Below are 20,551 nucleotides of genomic sequence, written 5' to 3'. Positions count from 1 at the left end.
GATAAGATTTTTGTACATTGCTTTATGTGAAAGATAGACACGATTACAATCTTTTTGCATGGAGATTTACTGCTGAAACACAGTAGTATCTAATAATCTTAATCAAAAAGATGAAAAGCTAATTAATTAATGGAGTAAAGTAGAGTGAAACGATCAAGATTATAGAAGAGGATGTCTTCATGTAGTAAAGTACGTGTGAACTATGTAGGAAAACTACATTCACAATGTCAAGATGGTTGTTCCATACACTGATACACCTACCTTCCATCTATTATTTAATCACAAAAAAAAAAAAATAATGTTTGCTCAAAATTCCACGAATTTCTTAATTTTAGATAGTATAGCACGTAATAAGACTTGCATTCTATTCATCATTACAAAAAAGGCCGGTTTAAGAACTAATTATGTCTAATAATAATAATCGATCATGTTCAAACAAATGTAAATACTAAATAAAAATAAGATCTAATCAAATAAGTTCCAATTCAAGTGGATTAGAGTACGCACCCTAAGCCATTAACCAAATACCGCCATAGTCATTTATTTTTTAATTAAAATTTTATCTCAATTACCGGGTAATCGCACCAAAAATTCGAGTTCCTTTTGAATTTACCACTACTGTGAAATTTAAATGTCTTTTTTAGTTTATGTACACAAATTTTTAATGTTGTTTCAACTCCAGCCAGCTTACATAACCCTACAAATAAAGTAATGCACTATTAACTACTGAGTACTACAGTTACTTTAGCTTTAGCCCTCGACATAATTATGTGTGTTGGCAATGAAGGACCATAAATGTGAGTCTATTATATATATAGCTCAACAGAGAATTGAAGATATAACACCAAACTTCTAGTTCACAAAAAAAATTATAGTACTAAACAACTTTCTTTCTTTAAGAAAATGAAAATCTACATGAAGCCTAACATGAAACCTTTGCTTAGGTTTCTTGACTTTGGTTGTTTTTCATCTCCAACTAAAACTTCAAACAAAACTGTTGCGGCAAACACTGAGATCAGGATGACTACGGTTGGTGATCGTGTATTCGTAACTGATTTCATCATCTTATTATAGTGTCAAATAATCATCCTTTATCATCTTTGTCTTTGTTTAATTTTATATGTTGCTTTTTTACTCACAAATTTTTGTTGAATAAAATGATGTTTTACAGGAAAAGCTTGAGGTTAGTAGCAGAGCAATAAAGTTTAAACGTGGCTTAAAAACACCACCAAAGCCACGACCTGACACAGGAAGAGGTGGACAAATCCACGCAGCTGCTGCTTAATCATATATGGAGTAGTACACGAGTACGTACGTATATACTAGCTCTGTTTGGAATTAGATGTCACGTTGATGGTGTAATGTAAACTAACATTAAGCCAATAAGGTTATGACCAAATCAAGACGGAGGTAGTAGTTTTCTCCCATCTGAAGTTGGAATATAATGTTGGATTTTGTTTGCAGTTTGCAGTTTGCAGTTTTTGATAGCTAGTTAATAAGAAAGTAAGAAACTTTCGTTTTTAGACATTAATGTAAATTTTCTATTTTTATCTTTTAGATGTGGTTCATGAAATCCTATATTGAATATATAATTTCAGAAAATCTTCCTAAAATGTAATCCCACCCTGTATCACCTGAGGGCTGAGGTACATGTTGATGAATCTTATAAAAAAGCAAGGAATGTATTCATGTACGAAAAAATTAAAGGGAGCTTTCATTTAATTTCTTGAATTTTGAGCATAGTTTTTGATCAGTATGAAAAAATACAGATATTAGTAGCATGATTGTATCAAAATAATTTTTCCCCTTTTCTTTTGTATGCACCGACAAATCTGTAAGCACAAAAAAAAAAAAAAAAAAAAAAAAAAAAAAAAAAACTTAAAAAAAAAAAATCAATCAAAAAAATGAGGAGAGCTCACGATGTATATCTTTCATTGAGCGTATATGTGTTCCATTGCTAATGTGAGTCATCTCATTATTAATAATGTTAAATTATAAAACAACATAAGAGCAACCACACGGTCCACAAGGACCACAACCATCTAAAGTAGGTACATTTACTATATGTCTATATAGACCTAACTATGAAAATTTGTCTATCTAACAAACTATACTCTCTTAAAGATTTGACTAATTATGTAAAAATTATGGACGGTGCATTTAACCCGGTGTCTTGTAGCAGTTAGCAAGGTGAAGGGTATTTAGGACATTCGGCCCGCTAGTAGTTGCCCAACTAGCTACCAATAGATTCTATTTTCATTTCTTAAGGCGATTTCAATAAACATAAAGGATACAACACTGAATCTTGGCAACTGATGCTATGCTAGCATCAATGAAATCTATTCATATGTACAAAACTGAAAATGAATCTTACATTCTTACTGCTCTTATTATCAAAATTATTTATTCAAGGATTTAAGCCTAGATCTATTTGAAAGAAATTTGACGACCGACCTAGAAAATCCGGTGAGAGCAAATAACATTTGGAGCATTGAACGACCTTTTACAATGCCCTCTCGCATGCCTCTTGCAGATTTAGCTAATGCAGGCTCAACTATTGATGTTGCTCTGGTGCTGACTATCTGCATTGGTGCTAATGAAGTGAAGATGAAGTGAAAATTCCAAGTTCAGGATTATATGGAAGGCACAGAATTTTAGTTCAGCATGATTCCTAAGATTGTGAAAGCTAACCTGTTGATGTCGTGTTTGCAAATTGACGCATTTTTTCCTCTGCCACATGTACAGCACGAGTAGACCTTTTAACACCTTGTGTTATTTCCTGCCTGCAATACATTATATCATATGACCTTTCAGCATGTACCAGAAGTTCCCAAAAGAAAAGAACCAACTAATCAATCAAGTCTCAGATGTATTATCATGATAAAGCTTTATATATCAGCTTCACATAATAACCCCAGCCACTATCAGTTCGAGTTGATATCAATCTTTTATTTGTTCTTATTAGGTCAATGATATTAGAAGCTACGTACTAACATCTTAACATGGAGTTAGCTTAATACACTTCCTTGAATGATATATTGACTCAGTAATTTGAATTATCAAATAAATTATAACAAACACCAGCAGAGATTCACCTATAATAATTAAGATAGATCATGTAACTACAGAATGCCATTACAAGTCCTCAGTACCGGCTATTCGGCTAATAGGTCTGGAGAAAAGAATTTTATATTCTGATGGATAATTGAATTTTCTTCTAAATTTTTAACAGTTAGACATGAAAAGCTATTAGTAAGCATCATAAATAGATAAATAAATTTAAGCTCACTAATTACTAAGAGTACTCACTAAGGTAGGTCTAATCTTCTTCAATCACTTTGAAAGACTTCAAAAAAACTTAAAAAGCACATACTAAAAAACATCTTACCCCAAATCACTAAGCTCCATAGTTAAGTCACTGATCTCCATTCCAGACAAGCGAACTGCTGCCATTGTGTCTGGAAGCTCTTCTCTCGTGACATCTAATAGCTTCTCCAGTGATTCAGCTGCTCTCTTGAAGGCCTTGAACATGACAAAGCAAAACCAAGCATTTTAAAAAAAAATTGTGAAAACCTTGAGAAATATGCCAGCATAAACAGTCAAACACCCTAAGTGAGCCTTAAACTCTTAAAGCATCTAATAATAGAATAAAAATAGTAATGGTACAAATCTCTTTATACTATGGCCTCAGCTCCATTTTAAGGGCACAAGTTAATGCCCCACATACTCAGTTAAGATAAATCTTACACTTCTGGACATTGTTCAATCCTAGAAACTATTTTTCAAAAATAATGCAACTTTTAGTTTTCGTTTCTGCAATGTAGTAATATGTTGCTTTTCACATCTCATTTGAATTCCAATTTATATCACGTGCTAAGGAAAACGCATAGAAGTATGCTTGCAAAATGACTTTTGTATGAAGGAATTTTAAAATGCATTTGGATAGCAATGGTGGAGCCGTGGAGGGAAGTAAAGGCTTGGGTGAGGAAATGACAAAAAGTTTTCTGGTCTTCTCTTCTTAACAGTATATTAAAGAGATGAGGGTGAATGAGGAATATTCATATTCCCTTGTTTGTTATGGACATGGAGAATATAAGGAAAAGGAATAAGAGGCATTCATTTCCTTTCCAATTTAGGTAAGAAAATAATTTTACAACTTCCCTCCCCCTAACTATTACTCGGACCTTCTTTCTTCTAACCAAAACATTATGGATTTGGTGTTCACAATATAATAATTATTAGTTTCCATTTACCTTCATTTCCTCTGTTCCCTATCCAAACAAAGGAAAATAGATCAATCACTCTCCCTTTCCTCTAATTAGACATCCAAATACATAGTTGATTTGTATAAAAATCAATTTACTTGAAACCCTTACACATGTAACAAAGGGTGACAACAAAAAAAGCATCAATTTACCCCTTCAAGTTCCCCAAGCCCTATGTGACAATACTAAAAATTTACAGCTCATAGGTTTTAGTGCCTATAATTAGACAATGAACTAACACTCCTTCAATTAAAATAATAATTTTTTTTTAAAAAAATCCAATTCAATCCACACACCCCTCTTGTGCGAAGGGTATAGAAGAAACGTCTCTAAGCATGAAACATTGCTGCCAATTTTTATTATCACATATCTCCTTAATCCTCTTAGTCCTCCCAGTTCCATACCCCCATAATCCCCGTGAAGCATCATCCCCATTCTTCAAAAGAGAATGTTATCCTTGAATGGAATCAAAGGCTTATGTCAAATTACTACTGAATTATGATCCCATCCATTTGATCCATATCCATAAATTCGCTCCCATAACATTAATGGATACAAAAGAATGTAATTCACAATACAAATCCGCCTCAAAATCCTTCTTTTTCAGTAAAATCAGTCAGTTCTGGATTAATACTAAACCAAGGACAAAAAATCCAATAGAAACTAAAAGAATCCATTATAGATAGAATGTACAAACCAAAAGCGTGGGAATGGCCGAGCAGAATAGCCAAGTCGTTGATAATGCAACCTGTAAACAGAACATCAAACATCTAAAATGACCTTTTAAAGTTCCAGTTCTTGATTTGTAGACATTAAAAGTCACTACAGTATGAAATAGGCTAAATTATGTACATAAAATTAGTCATACTCATACTAATCCTATTAATTTTCAAACTGCTCTTACTAGTTTTCATAATCTTGTTTTTTATGCGTGATCGCGTGACTGTCAACTAGTTTAACTAGTTAAAAGTCTTAGGGCGATACCCAAGTCCTGAAATCAAATCCCGTCTACTCGAAAACTCACAATGATATCAAACACACCCGAAACAAATGACCTAATTGCTAAAATATACAAGTACAAATCACAAAGTAAAAACATTATCTTTTTTTTTCTATCACAACAACCTGCTAAAATAAAAAATTCAAGGTGCTAAACTCAATAACATTAAACTAAATTCAATTGAAATCGTATTTCTCAATCAATTAAGATTATGCAAAAATCAACATTAAATCATAAAAACAAGCAAAAAAAAAAAGTGAAGTAGAGAGGATAAAGGGATACCGCACAAGCGAGGATGTTCAAGACAGTAATGTGACGATGTGTGAGAGTCGAATGAGAGATTTGAAGAGAAGGAGATCCAACGGAGGAGGTGAATTCGGAAGAAATCGACGGTTCAGAGGAATCCACATTTTCCGATGATTGAACGGAAAGTACGGTGAAGCGGCGAGGAGGGAGACGGAGAGAAGACGGCGGAGGTTGCGAGAAAGTTAGGTTTCCGGCGACTTTGAAACGGTGGATTGCAGGGGTTGATGCCTGCAAATTTAGAGCTGAGAACATCACTACTTCACTCACTCAACAATCAGCTCAACTGCTCAGGGCACTTGGGTTTATGTTTATAAGAAATAAGAAAGAAACATAAGAGTTGGGAAAATGAGTAAAATGGGTATTGTTTGTGTTTAGTTTCGTGTCGATTTTGAATTAAGTGTGTATCAAATACTTTGTATAATGATTTATGTATAAATTTATATGGAGTTTGAAATGTATTGAGTAACAAATTTATCATATCGAGTTGTGGTTGATTTATGTACATGTTGTGTAAGGATCATATATTTCATGATAATTTTAGGTCAGGTTTGTGCCAAAGAAATTCTAATCTACTCGTATATAAAGTACGGACTATAAACCTCCAAAATACCATGGACATTAATGTTTAATGAGTTTACTTTCAAATTTCAATAGCCTATTTATGGTATTCTCAGTCACTTTCGAGAATAAGGCTAGAAAATTTCAATCCCTTTGTCATTACTCATTTTGTTTCACGCATTGAGAATTTAATTACTCTTTTTTTTTTAAGTGCATCGATTTAACTGATATGTAGTCTTATATAAGTGAGTTGAATTGAGTAGTTGTGTTTGTTTAGTCCTCAAATTCATTTTTTTTATAGGACAATCATTTGTAGAACTTCCAAACAGAATTGGAACGAACAAAAGGTGACCAAAGAAGCTAACAAAAAAAAAAGAAGCTAACAAAATTGAAGTCTATGCAACTACGTTTAAGCTTTATATCCCTTACCCTTGTATCAACTATCAAGTCATCATATAGTATGCAAAAACAAAAGAATTGTTTAGGTCCCCTGGCATTTTCTACAGTACACACCAGGGCATATCTAGCTCTCGATACACCCAGGCTATATATTCTGCTCATTTGGAGCTCTCATATTCTGATTGCACTAACACTGTTGAACTGTTTCCATTAGATTCACAGAGGCACAAACAGCTCCGAATTTTTATTGCCATTCCATTTCGTATTTACATAATAATCCCCTCAACAGCCTCTACAAAAATTTCCCATATCCATGGTTTTCTTCACTGTCCATGGCCATCCTCGACCCTACATGCATATTTACATACTGAGAACCAAACTAAAATTTCTATACTACTTACGAAGAATATATTATTTTCCTCCCTGCTCCCTTTTAATACTTCCTTCTCTGGTGGTGCCCCTTTCTAGGACATTTAGGTCTTCGGTTTCTGCACGCATGAAATAGCTTCAATGTTGTTGAGGCTACTTAGGTTGCAAAAAAGAGGCTGGCACCAGGCTGAGATCAACTGATAGTAATAGAACCAGTGCAAATCTCGAAGAACAAAAAAATTAATAAACTAGAGCTGTAAGTTTGATACTTAAATAGTTCTTGTTTCATCCTTGATGACTTCAACAACTGTGGCATTACAAAAGAAGCATCTCTGACAATTCAAGAGATGTCGAGTAATGCACCCATAGCACGATTGGTGTAAACAAGGAACAAACTGGGCATCAGCCACAGAAGTATAGCAGATACAGCACATACTGTCATCAAATTCTGATTCTTGCCAGAAAGCGGAAGTCTCCGAATCTCGAGACCCCATACGGCTAATGAGACAGGTTAAGAACTCCTCAAGCTGCCTCAACTTAGCAAAGTGAACATTCCCCTTTGAAAAACTAGCCTGCCAATATACAAGGGCAGAGTGAAAATCACAACACAACAAATCAGGAAATTGCAATAAAAAAGATAGCCAAGAGATACACATGAGATCATGATGCAACCTCAAACAATGATCCTAATTCCTATAATTCAGGCTTTCTGCCTGACAACACCTTTTCTAGCCTTAAAATTCATTAACCGGATTTTTACAAGCATAGCAATTGGCAAGTCAGCATTCAAAGGTCTCGACGGTATTATGAGCTTATGATACCATCAGCACACATGCACCTAGTTGGGGCTGTTCATAAGAGGGCAATGTATCCAAAAAGATTCTAGCAAATTAAAGCACCTATAGAGACAACATTATACATTAACAGTTTAACAAAGCTGGATCAATCAGGAGATAAAATGGCCGAGTTAAAGATTAATGACATGCAATAAGATTTCTAGGCTACATAGAGTGAAGGACAAAACTAACCCAGTTGAACCCCAACATATATTGAAGACCAAAAAGAACAGTTTCTGGGCAGTCCATCTTAGCCAAAACTTCGATAATATCATTCTGCTCACTAGATTCAACTTCTGTACTGGCTTCAACCAAATTCACTATGATGCCAACAAGGGGAGCCAATATCATACCCCGATTTATTTTCTCCGGAGACTGACCATGTCGTTTAACTGACCTGGAGAACAAAGATACCAAAAACAATAAGAAGCTGATATATAAACAGAAGTAAATCATAATTCTCATTTAAATAGGCCATTACAAACCACATTATATTGAACAACAAAGATGTTTCAATGACAAAGCTCACAGATTAATCCTAAGTGAAGCACTTGGGTTAAAAGATTCTCAAGAGTACCCAAGAATTGACCTCGAACGTCTTAGTACAAGGGTTCCTAAGTTACAAATTGATTGTGCTACTCTCTAATTTGGCCTTTACATTGTAAAATGGTAGCAATCATAGCATAAGAGCAAAAAGTCTTAGTACAAGGGTTACAGTAGCATGTATGTATACAACAGCAAGGTTAAAATAGGTGATCACAAAATTAATGCACATTATCAGAGCCAAATCAGCCAATCACAGGATAGAGATTAAAGGAGTGCATCTAGATATCTAATGGTGATTGATGAGCAGTTAAATGAATTAAAAATAGTGCCATTAATGCTAGCAGTTGAAAGTCTTCAGATACATCAGCAAAAGAATTTGGAAGCTTACCAATCAAAAAACTCAGAATCAGTTGCTGATGTCATCTGGTTAAGTGTAAAGATGACTAACTCGGTCAATCTTTGGAGGTGCATATCATTTCCTAAAAGAAATGCTTGAGGAATCTCATGCGTACAGAACTCCAGAATACGAGCAAGTTTGCAAGACAAATCAAAAACTGCACCGCATTTTCTCTCCCGGAACTCCAAAACCTGCAAAGATTTGAAAAAGTATTCAATTAAAACAAATAAAAAAATAATACAGAGTATAATAATCAATATCGGACAGTTCCTAATGAAGATTCATGTTAGCCGACCCCAAATAATTTGGGACTAAGGCTTTGTTGAATTGTTGTTGTGGTAGTATAATAATAATGATAGTAATTAAATTTTTAAACTGAAAAAAGTTTATATATATAGGTCGTCAAATTAGCAGTGTATGGTTGTATGCATAATCATAAAACACAGAAGGATACAGCTTACTATGAACTAAAACTAAGAATTTAAGTAATTAAAAAATACCACACAACCAATCGTCTTACATAGTAGCATCATAATAAAAATAAAAAAAGTAATAATAACAATAATAATAATAATGAAAATAGTACTAATAATAAAATAAATAAATAAATAAATAAATAAAGGCTTACATGGTTCTTTTCTTGCATTTCTCGAATAGAAATTGAAAACTCAGTCATTGTCCAACTCAAGGTATTGAATAGGCGATTCAAGAAAGCAGCAAAAAGTTCTTCATCTTCGGCACACACATCACGCAACAATCTCTTCACAAGTTTCAAGTATCCATAAAGAATATGGGTCAGTTAAAAGAACTGTGCGCAACAAAGAGCTCTCGGGATGTAAAATAAGTAAGACTGAATAAGGGATTAACTTTTCTTTACCTGGAAAACAACCGAAGAAGATGATGTCTCCCCATGTTTTGAAGAACCAAAACCAAAACCCTTGCACAACCTTAAAAGAATGTTAGTCACTGGAATCCAGGACCTGTTATCAAAAGCTGATAACAAGGCTTTTGGCATCTTATGGGTGGCTGCATGATTGGTTTCAAAAGAAACCAAATATTCTTTGTACTGTACTAATGCCGATATAGATTGGAGAAGCAAGTCTTTTATATCAGCACTCGATATACGGGGATCATTAAAATGGGTGACGACAAATGTAACCTGATCAAAGATCAAATAGCACATCAGATACATGGTACACAAATTCTAGAATCCACACGCATAAGCTTGGTGCCCAGCTATGTACACTTCATAAACTGCACATGTATTGCAACTGCATTGAGAGACACTTCAACATGTGCACCAAATTTTATGGCCCTGTTTGGTAGTAAGCTTATTGGGGGTATATTAGCTTATTCGACTAACTTTAGCTGATTGACTAGTCAAACAAGCTAATACAAGTGTTTGGTAGTAAGCTTATTGAAAGAGCTTATTCCACTAAATAAGCTCTTTTTGAAAAAGCTCACTTTAGGAGCTTTTTCAATTAGCTTATTCATTAATTATTGTGAAATGACACTTATAACCTCATTTAATTTAAAATCCTATCTAAACTACCTACCCCATAATTAGCTTATTGGTCATTTTACATACTCAATCACCTTTAAGCTATCAGCTATTTACCAAACACTTGTATATAATCAATTAATACAATAAGTTAGTCAAATCAGTTAATAAAATCAGCTAATTCAATCAGCTTCAGCTTTCAGCTTTCTCCCAAACAGGGCCAGATCTCCATTATACTTGGTGGAAAGGGAATGATAGACAAATAGGGTGGCATATGCTACAAGAACTATGAGATAAGTGGCCCCACAAATAGCACAGGTTTCCAAGGTATCAAATAAACAGTCCACAAATAATCTAATCATTAGCAACATAAAATCTGCAAGTGAAAATTCATAATGAAAAAAATCCTCTCAAGCAAACAAAAAATGGATCCTATCAGGGTGCAAGATGCAGCTTCAAACATTGAACTCTCAGGATCACATTTAACCAATAATAAACCACCCATCCCTCGGCACCATATCCCACTACAGACTCTATTAAAGGATTTGCTAAATCAACAGTGGATCTAAAGTCAACAAATCTGAGACTTCCACACCACATGACAAGCAAATCATAGTCAACGAATCACTAGACCAGTAGCCCCAGACTACTTTATCTATTAACAACACATTTGCTCTCTTCTCCCTTCTCTAAGACAAAAGGAGAAACTATGCAATAATTCATTTACAGTTATACCACATGACCTTATTGTACAGTACGTTTTACGAACAGACTTTAACAGATTCTTGAACAAACATGGCCCCTTCCAATTCTTCTCTTGTCTAGATGTTCTGGGATCCTTCCGACTATACTGTTGCCCCATCCCCAATCTTTCAACCAGCTCGATCAACATTTACATAAAAACCGGAGAAGATACCAAGAAATCAGACTGAAATACTACAATGGATCTCAACCCAATGCCTAACTATTGTTTATTAGATCTTGATGAGGTCAAAACCTAAAGCATACAAACTTTTAGCAGCACAACAACATGAAAAAGAGAGGAGAGAAATAAAAGCAGCAAAGAAAAAAAAGAAATTCAAAATTAGCAATTATTTCCTTCTCATGAAGCCTGATAGCTCCTTCTCAAGGAGATCTCTGTTTCTCCCCCACCCCACACTCCTTTCCTCCCCCCCCCCCCCCCCCCCACAGTTCTAACCTTACTTATGGCTTGCACAACCAGCCATGTCCAAGTGACAATGGAGGATCCGACCGGGATTTCGTACCCATATCAGTGTTGTGTCAAGTCATTACAGGTATATAAGCCCTTTTCCCAAGTCTGGTAATGTAACATAGAACCCTGGGAGAAAACAAGCCTTATCAAAGCTTCAGTTAATATATTCCACCAAAATTCCCTCCATTCAACAACTCGTTGCCTATGAACCCTCTTCATTCAATGACAAATAGACAGAGGAGATACAAGTTCCAAAACAGTTCTCCCTCACAGTTTCTTTACACTTGGGTTGAGCAAAGAGACATAGAATAGTTGCTACAAGTAAAATACATATTGAGTAATGGATGGTAAGAATAACTGATGTTGGGATGCAAGTGGGAATTAAATATAAAAAAAATGTATAAATGGGACAGAGGTTGAAAAGAAAAAATAATTTTTGGGGCATTCCAAAATGGCAAGTGTAAAATTTATCATGGGATGAAGGTAGTTAAGTTGAAATACCACATGACTCTAAAATATTAGTATGTAGTCAAGTAAATATACAGTAGAAATTACAGGAGATGGGACAATAATATCAAAATCTTGCAAAAGAAAACGTGAACAACCACTTTAACCAAAGTTTGAGAGGAAACGAAAGGTGGGACGTACAAATGAACTTAATCCTTGCTTGATAAAAATAGAAGAAGGGACAAATGGTGGATCACTTTTTCGTAACACATTAAAGCAATCAACCTGCAAGGAAAAAAAAAAAAAGTTAAAAATCAATAACTTATTACTACATACCAGCCAGATTAAAATTAAACTACAGATAACAAACCAAATGCAATACTCCCTATGTGCCACATTAGCAAGCCCTGGAATCTGTGGGTCATAACATATGCAAGCTAAGGGAGTATGGATAATTACTGTATAAAGTTAAAAGGTAGACCACATCTGAATAACTAAAAAGGTAACATTAATGAATTAACTAAAAGGATATGATAAATGAAACAAAACAAGAGTTTATGATAGATTATTCCATCGGAGAGGGCTGAGGGAAAATATATCCTTACCTGGTAACAAAATTTAAACCTTCCAGGGCTGCTGAAAATATATACGAAGTAGGTTTTACACTATAAAATTATTGAACTTTCAGGGACTATGTACCTCGAAACACAGTATAAATGGCCAAATTTCTGTACTCTTAGAACCCAAATAAAAAGGGAGGGAGAGGGAGAGAGAGAGAGAATTACCAGTGCTTCTAGATAGAATTCAGGAACAAAACTGAACAGGGTGTCATCTTTGCTGACCACAAGAAGCAATTGCACAATCCACATACAAGCAGCATACATTCCTCTTTGTTTCCATCGAGATAATAGAGAGATACGATACCTGTTGGCATAATCACATAACACAGTGCATCAAGCAAAAGGGCCCCAAAAAAGCTCTCACTTTAACTAACAAGATTACTAGAATAAGCTTCCAAGCATATTCAACAAAAGAAAAGCTAATCTACTTCTCACACCTATGATAATACTTTCAAGAAAAAGTAAACAGAATTCAAATAACTAATCACGAAATTGATACTTATTTTAACAATAAAGATCCCATATAAAAAACAAATTGCAAATCTAAAGAAGATAAAAATAAATAAAAATTCAACCACTGTCAATCCAAATAACCAGGCCAACCTACCCTGTATTAACTATGTCGGATAGGTATGCAGTAACAACAGTTACATGGCCACCAATACTTGAAGATGATGATCAAATTTCAGCAACGGCTATTTTTATAGTTCAATAAGATCACTTCAAACACCAATAATGAGTCTAGAACATCTGGAAGATATTCAGACATGAATCCCTGACTAACCTTTTGGCCATTGAGCAGGTTCAACTCATACAAGTGCATGAGTTCATCAGAAGTAATCAAGAAAATAGTAACTAGGTGAAAGATGGAAAGTGCCCTAAAGACATCTATTGAAGATAAGATGCAAATCTCACATAATAAGAGGAAGCATCCATCCTGTAACGGCGTCATAAGATGTATCTTGTAAGGGGTCACCTCAACAAATTGCCAAAAAACACAAAGAGGTCGAGAAAGTAATCGGAGTTAGAATTACCATTATGTAGTTATCAACTTAAAATTTTAGCATATTACATATATGCCCTAGAATTTTTGATGTTCTAATTAATTCCAACCCTGCCTTGTGGATGTTTAGTCATGCCTTAATTCATAATTTTTAATGTTACTATTAACTTTACTAATTCTTCACAGTTCTTCAATCTTACCCATATATTATGGGTTTTTTTTTTTCTAACCATTGTCATCGTCATTATTGGATTAACCATCCTGGAAAGCACCGCAGTTACGGTTTTTGTTCTTAGCATGTTTTCTTCTAGTTTAATCAACAACTCTCCTGGCAGTAAAAATACAAGACCTGGAAGAGCTTATCAATAGATTACAGAGTTTAAGTTTAAACTGTTCAGTAAGGTAATATTATCACATCATCACATTAAGCTAAAAATAAGATTGATTTGTCAAGACAAGCAATAGTAGAAGTCACTTCAAAAAACCCTTACCATGTAGAGTGCCTTACGCAGTCAATAACTTCCTCCCTGTAGATATTCCGCGCCTCTTTCAGCCGTTTTTGTTGCTCATGGCATGGTCTTTCTTTTATTTGCCTATCTGTTTCTTCCAAGAGTGATATCGACTGTGATTGATGTGACATGTAGTATGATGCCTACACAAAAGAAGGAATTGACATCCTAAGTAATGAAGCATGGATAGAAAAACGTGCAACAAATGCAACTAAGTAAAAAAATCTAAAAGCACAGCCAGTGCATGGTGGAAGGAATTCGAATAGAAAGCTCAGAAATTTAAAAAAATAAAGGGAAATCATAAGCCACTATGTTCATGGATACATAATTTTCAACTCCTGTACTCAAGTATAAAAAAATCAATCATTAGGCAGACAGTAATCCAGCCCAAAGTCAAAATCAACCTTTACAATAGTCCATAGACGTACAGGGAGTATACCAGAAGGAACACATCAATCTACTTCAGGAAAACTCAGAACGTAAGCTTTACCATAAAAGGCATGTCAAATGCACATGCAGATCAAGCGAAGGGGCATAAGAACAATCGTACATCTCATACCCACATTCTTCTGGGGAAAAAAAAGTTGAATCGAAGTATGTCTAGATAATTTGTAGCGTGATTTGTCTTCCAAAATAGTACGCACTCCCAAAAAATAAAAAAAAAGTGTTTGAATCACAGTAATATTTTGACTTCCACCAATGGTCGAATGTGTAAGCACTACAAAATTTCCCTATACTAAAATATGCAGGTTAACACAGAAGTGTCTACCTCAGATTATAGCCAACAAAAGACCCACTTGTTCTAATTTTAAAACATCTAAGATATTTCCAAATGAATATGTCTCATAAATCCGTCATGCTTTTACCACCTATGTTACTTGTGCAGCTCATTTTAAGAGTTCAACATGGATGCATCAAAAATAATTTCAAAAAATACTTTAGAATAATAGCTTAGAGCCCAAAAACCCATGCCCATTGAGAGTATCATAACCATCTGATCAAGACACTCAAATACATTAATCCATGTAATAGTGTTCATCAGACATATGAAAATGTGTAATAAGAGATGGGAAGGACTAAGAGAACACAAAAATCTAATCTTTTAAAGAAAGAAAAAAGGGAAGAATTCAGTACACATCATCACAGATGCACATCACTCCACCCACTAATAATAGTATGCATATTGTTCCTTTAAGCCTAAGTTGACAGTCTACAATCAAATTATCCATGTCTAAAATTTTATTTCTGTATCCTGAAATCACAATATCAATTACCCCATATCTTATACCTTCGTTAACTAAGATGAATTTTGGATGATCCACAATCCCACATCTCAAACACCACAAGCAACAATGCTTTCAAATTTTAACAAACTCGCATAGATAGGAAAAGGATGCCATGTTGCTAGCTCCAGAAAAAACAAAAACTTTGATTGGCAACATGCTGTATTTGAGGTTCAGAAGCCAGCATATAGGCTAAAAGTTTCCAAAAGCAATTATTAATTTTTTCCTCACACGTATTGCTTTCTTTTAAGAAAAATAAATATCATAATAAAAAAAAGGATCCTACAATCTATAATGCTACACTTCTGTAGATCTATTGCTAGAAACTTGCGGAGCAATTTGAAAACCAAAAGAAACTACCAACTAAAAAAAAACACCCACTGGACTCACCTGCCTCAAATCTGGAGAGACCCCTACATGGTACAAAAAAGAAACTACCAACTAAAAAAAAAAAACACCCACTGGACTCACCTGCCTCAAATTTGGAGAGACCCCTACATGGTACAAAAATAGCAAAACATCAAGAAGTTCCTCCTCCCTCAATGTGGCTGAAGAGATGTTACTTTCTTCAGGTACTGTTCTTGATGGTTGCACTGATCGATACCCAAACTGAGAGTGAGGATGCTCACTTGAACTAGACTTGTCTTCAATTTCCTCATTTAAACTTCCAGTACTGCATTCAGCAGCAACATGAGCAGATCGCTCAGGAATTGAAGAGCTATGGCCACGAGAACCTTTGGCTCTAAATCTAATTGGATCACGGTAGATTCTTGTGAAATCAATGTCATAGCTAGAACAGCAACATGGCTTCTGCCTTGTATAATGTGTTACTCTAGTGTCTTTATCATCCATGCAACCTTCTTCCCAAGAAATTACTTCAGACTCCCGGTCAAGCACGGAATGCAGTTCTAACAAATTGCTAAATGATCCCCCAATTCTGGAAATGTCAATCCTCATAGGATCATTTTTCACAAACAACTCAATTGGAAAACTGAGCTGACCGCCCCTATGTAGAAAACCGACTACCTCTTTAGCATCATCTCTGTGGCTCTTAGACCATCCACAAATTTCTGCCATAGGAAAACCTTCTGAAAGATAATGAAGGATAACAGCATACAAGGAAACAAGGACGGTGTTTCCAAGAACCCCAGGAGGGGTCATGTTACGGTCCGCTCCTCCAATTTTCAGTAAAAGGTTCTGCAGGAACTTCCTAAAAACTGAACCAGGAAACTGAGGAGGTGTCACAGGTGGAATGAACTGGATAACCAGGCAACAGAGATCTCGGTGCTTCTCCTCAATCTGCAAGCAGCATAAACATAACATATATAAATTACCCATCTCTTAAAAGTTACTGAGCAATAATACATCCATTATTTCTTAAAAACTCATAGCTACTCTTCACGTGGAGGGGGGGGGTGTTTATCCAATATATTTACAATACCTTGCTAATAGCATCTGACAGAGCTGTAGTGGTTAGCATCATACTGCTTTCGTGGGAAACATCCTCACATGAATTAGGCCACCAAACAGAAGGCATCATCAACTGAAGATCATGCTTGTTAGGGCTTTTCCACGACAAAAAACCTTCAAGGAGGAACTCAAACTCAGATGACTTCCACCAGAGCACCATCAACTCCTCTCTTCTCAACAAATGGCAAGCCAGTGCAAGATACGGATATGGTCCTGAATATGGGCACTCGGTTAATACTAATGAAGTTGTTTTGCAACTGTAAGAAAGGGCACCAATTACATGCTGAAACAGCAAGCTTGAGCTTCTAAATTTTAGAAACACGTCAACGACTTTGTCTAAGCTCCGATGATCATGTGGAAAATGCAGACCGTATAGATCCAATAGAAATGACAGAAATGGACCCCATGCTATATACTCCAAGCTCCTACCATCGCTGTCGAGGATAGAGAAGAATTCATCACATATTGCATCAGCAACAGGGTGAAAGATGTCATCCAGTGGAACAAACCTCTGCAACCTTCTCAATTTATCAACGGAAGTGAACTTGGCCCTTTCCATGCGTTCTATTTCCAACAACCTTGATAAGCATTGCAACAGCTGGGAGGCACGTGAAGTTGCAGGTGGAGGATTTTGTAGGGGAAGGAAACCTTCAATTGGGTACTTGAAGGGCCGCGCACCAAAATTCATATCACACCTTTCACCCTGCGATAAGGAGACCGCAGGAAAGTAACCTAGTCCAGGATTCATCTTCCGAATGCCGGCAAATGCAACCCCGAGTGAATTACCATTCCTGTAAAAAAGTATCCTATCCCCATCCAAGTCTATGCAACATCCTATTACATCACCGACGACCCATGGCTGACCATATCCCTCATCCTCCTCGTTCCATTTTTTAACCCTTTTACCATCAAATGCATAAGAATCCTCAGCATCACCCACCCCCATACGATCAGTAAAAGGGCAATAGATTGTTGCCCAACCAAGCTGCTGTATCCCAGCAGTTTCTAGCATCACTTCATACATCCATTTGCCTTCCCACACACATGCATTTGCTCTGGCACTGCTAAAAATAGCTAGACTTTCCAACAGCAAAGGAGGACTAACTTTCTGCAAATCCCCACATGTACTGGATTCATCAATAGAAACAACATGCCCATGTCCACGATCAAATACAGAGATACCATCCCTATCCTGAAGTTGAGAGCTCAGAGACGACGGAAACTTTAGAAGAAAACGCTTGACAATAGAATGGACTACAGTAACATCCAATGAACCACTCACTGGTCCGATTGATCGGGAAGGAAGGTCAAAAATATATTCCAGTGTCCGTTCCAACGACTGGTGCCCAAAATCATCATGATACGAAACTAAACGATTCTTCTGACAATTCGCTTTCTTATCCTCACCATTTAGTATCAGTGCTAACCCTGATGATAATCCACTACCCCATACACCATCTTCTGCCATTAAAGAGGAGGGATTTTCCACCTCCCCAATTTATCCTACATATGATTACAACCCACAGAAAACCTCGAATCAACTATAAATCCAACCGAAACTCGTCTCGAAATCCTCGAATTATTCGTATATACAAAGAGCACAAACAGCAGCTTTCCCTACAAGCTAAAATCACTAACATAAGCATCTACACAGAACTGCCGCCAAAAAATCAAGCAATCAATCCAATCATCTAGTAATTTCAAACAAAAATAACCTTATTTCCAGAAATTCATAGTTCCTCAGACTTCCATTTCATAACAATAACAAATAAATACCAACAAAATAAATGCAACAAAACAATTAGTTCTTCTTCAATTAAGTAAAAAAATTGAACAACTTACAAGTTAAATAATCAAAATCTTCAACAAATAAGCTTGAAAAGAACGATCAATTCGACAGAAAAGTCGGCTGATTGAAGAAATTAGGGCTAAGAAGACGACGCCATTAATGAAGTCTGAAGAAAAAAGAGGAGAGAGAAATAAAATTGGGGAAAAAGGAAAAGGTCGTAAAACAGAAATTTCCAATAGTTTGCCAAAAGTTTGGGGAAAAACGAAGAAATGCTGACTAGGAAGAACCCTACAAATTGGGGGTTGTTTAACCGACACGTGGCCGTTGCAAGCAAGTGAGTGACGTGGACTAAAAAACTCTTACATGTGAGAATCAGTTGCCGGTGATTTTGGGAAGGGTACCGAATTTTGCCGGTCATGCTGTTAACGAGGTCAATTTTAAGGGTACAGTAACTTTCGGGATTTTATTTGTTTTTTTTTAAGGGAAGTTTCGAAATATTTGTTTAATTGGAATTATGTTAAGAATGAAGTTTGGGTACGGAACTTGTAGCATATGAATAATTCTTCGTATGATGCTTTGTTAATTTTGATTCTTTGAAAGGGTATGGTCCATGTGAAAATTTCCTCAGGGTATTTAGCCATTTAGAGCACTCGTATCAATGAGCATTTTTTTTATCAATGAGCATTTTTTTTTCTCATGAGCAAAAATGGTGAGCATATTTGGTAGAACTGGTACTACATCAATGAGGAAAATGAAAAATGCTCATGAGCATTTCAGAATTTGCTCATAGGATGAGCAAATTTCATGATAAACAGTAATCTCATGGGCCCCAGCATTCATCCAAAATTGATGAGCAAAAATGGTACAAATGTTACTACATCAATGAGCAAAATAAAATATGCTCATGAGCAATTTTATTATTTTTTGATCACTAGTGGGATAAAATTTCCTCACCAAAAATGCTCATGAACAAATTGGTTGGGAAAAGAGAAAGAGTGGCTAGAGAGAGAATGAGCAAAAAAAATTTTGCTCCTCTTAGGGTCGTTTGATTGGGGTATCTAAAAGAGGGAAATAAAATCAATTATCCATATTCCCTACCAAAGGTGTGTAGCAATCTCAAAATTATAAAAAGGCGAACCTTTGATGTTATGTGCTAGGCTATTTTTCATTTCTTTTACCCTCTCTATTCCTCTAAATCTTAGGGGGTGTTTGGTTAGTATATTTTTTGGAGTGGAAACGAATTCAATTAACCATACCGTTATCGAGTGTTTGGTTAGAAGTCATACTGGTTACCCTAATTTGTTACCTCTCAAAAACTTTGGGTAAAAATTAAAATACCCTTACCCTCCTCAATCACAAAATTCCTATTTTTCTCCTTTCCATGGTTAAGCCAAACAAATGAAAAGGTAATAATTATTTGATTCCTTTCTCTTCCTCATCTGTTCCCTTTTCACTCCGTCTCCATTATGCGAACCAAACGCCTCCTAATTAAGTTGATTCCCTACCCCCTACTTTTCCATTCCCTTTCCTTAGCTACCAGCCTACCACCAATTCACTACCCTTCTACCCTAACCCCACCACCAAGCCACATAGCCACCCACTGCATCCCCTGGACACCCCTCACCTTCCCCTGCTGCCCCTCACCTTCCCCCAACCACCGTCTCTTTCTCGAAACCCCCTTACCTCCCTTCGAAAAACCCTAGAAAACCCTTCCCTCCCTCGAAACCCCTTAACCACCCTTCCCCCCTCACCCTCGAAACCTTTGGAATATAGCAGCCAAATAAAGAAATATGAAAGGTTACCTCAGAATTTACACTGAAATTCTTTTTGAAGAAATTTCTATTCAAACTGTTAATCAACAATGAAGTTTTCAAATTTGTTACTTTAAGGTTTCGATGGTGTTGGGGGGGGCGATTAGGAGGTTTATAGGGTTGGGAGGGTTTTTTAAGACAGCTTTATAACGAATGTACAATAATTAATGTACACCCGATTTCATTAAAGATTTGTGTTTGTCACAAACTCGTGTGTAGATATCATGTA

The 20,551-nt window shown here is 35.8% G+C and overlaps 2 protein-coding genes and 1 long non-coding RNA gene across 7 annotated transcripts; 1 reads left to right on the top strand and 2 right to left on the bottom strand.

Annotated features, from left to right (window-relative positions):
- Positions 1-802: 802 nt before the first annotated feature.
- Positions 803-1,731, top strand: LOC145601412 (uncharacterized). The gene is made up of 2 exons (XR_014104391.1): positions 803-1,029; positions 1,172-1,731. It is a non-coding gene; the product is annotated as an uncharacterized LOC145601412 (long non-coding RNA).
- Positions 1,727-5,950, bottom strand: LOC145601411 (uncharacterized). Of its 4 annotated transcripts, none has more exons than XM_081657427.1 (6): positions 5,548-5,950; positions 4,963-5,013; positions 3,389-3,522; positions 2,692-2,783; positions 2,455-2,593; positions 1,727-1,832 (listed from the first exon to the last, which is right to left on the bottom strand). In XM_081657427.1, the coding sequence occupies exons 1-6, from the start codon at positions 5,821-5,823 to the stop codon at positions 1,790-1,792; spliced, it is 735 nt and encodes a 244-aa protein (XP_081513553.1). In that variant the 5' UTR covers positions 5,824-5,950; the 3' UTR covers positions 1,727-1,789. The 4 variants fall into 4 exon arrangements, 3 of the variants coding, with proteins under 3 accessions (XP_081513553.1, XP_081513551.1, XP_081513554.1); XR_014104390.1 differs by having other exon boundaries at positions 1,728-1,832; positions 2,455-2,582; XM_081657425.1 differs by lacking the exon at positions 1,727-1,832 and having other exon boundaries at positions 2,207-2,593.
- Positions 5,951-6,738: 788 nt separating this feature from the next.
- On the bottom strand, positions 6,739-18,739 carry LOC145601048 (E3 ubiquitin-protein ligase RKP-like). Of its 2 annotated transcripts, none has more exons than XM_081656964.1 (11): positions 18,565-18,739; positions 16,694-18,346; positions 15,724-16,551; positions 13,952-14,112; positions 12,623-12,761; positions 12,039-12,122; positions 9,554-9,835; positions 9,305-9,436; positions 8,668-8,867; positions 7,926-8,130; positions 6,739-7,469 (listed from the first exon to the last, which is right to left on the bottom strand). In XM_081656964.1, exons 2-11 carry the CDS (start codon positions 18,188-18,190, stop codon positions 7,167-7,169), a joined length of 3,831 nt encoding a protein of 1,276 aa, XP_081513090.1. In that variant the 5' UTR covers positions 18,191-18,346; positions 18,565-18,739; the 3' UTR covers positions 6,739-7,166. The 2 variants fall into 2 exon arrangements, with proteins under 2 accessions (XP_081513090.1, XP_081513091.1); XM_081656965.1 differs by having other exon boundaries at positions 16,694-18,339.
- Positions 18,740-20,551: the final 1,812 nt, after the last annotated feature.

This window comes from Chenopodium album, chromosome 21 (genome assembly GCF_948465745.1).
Source record: "Chenopodium album chromosome 21, dcCheAlbu1.1, whole genome shotgun sequence".
NCBI lineage: Eukaryota > Viridiplantae > Streptophyta > Magnoliopsida > Caryophyllales > Amaranthaceae > Chenopodium > Chenopodium album.
Note: the sequence above shows the minus strand (reverse complement) of the source record. Positions and strands in the feature narration are given on the sequence as shown.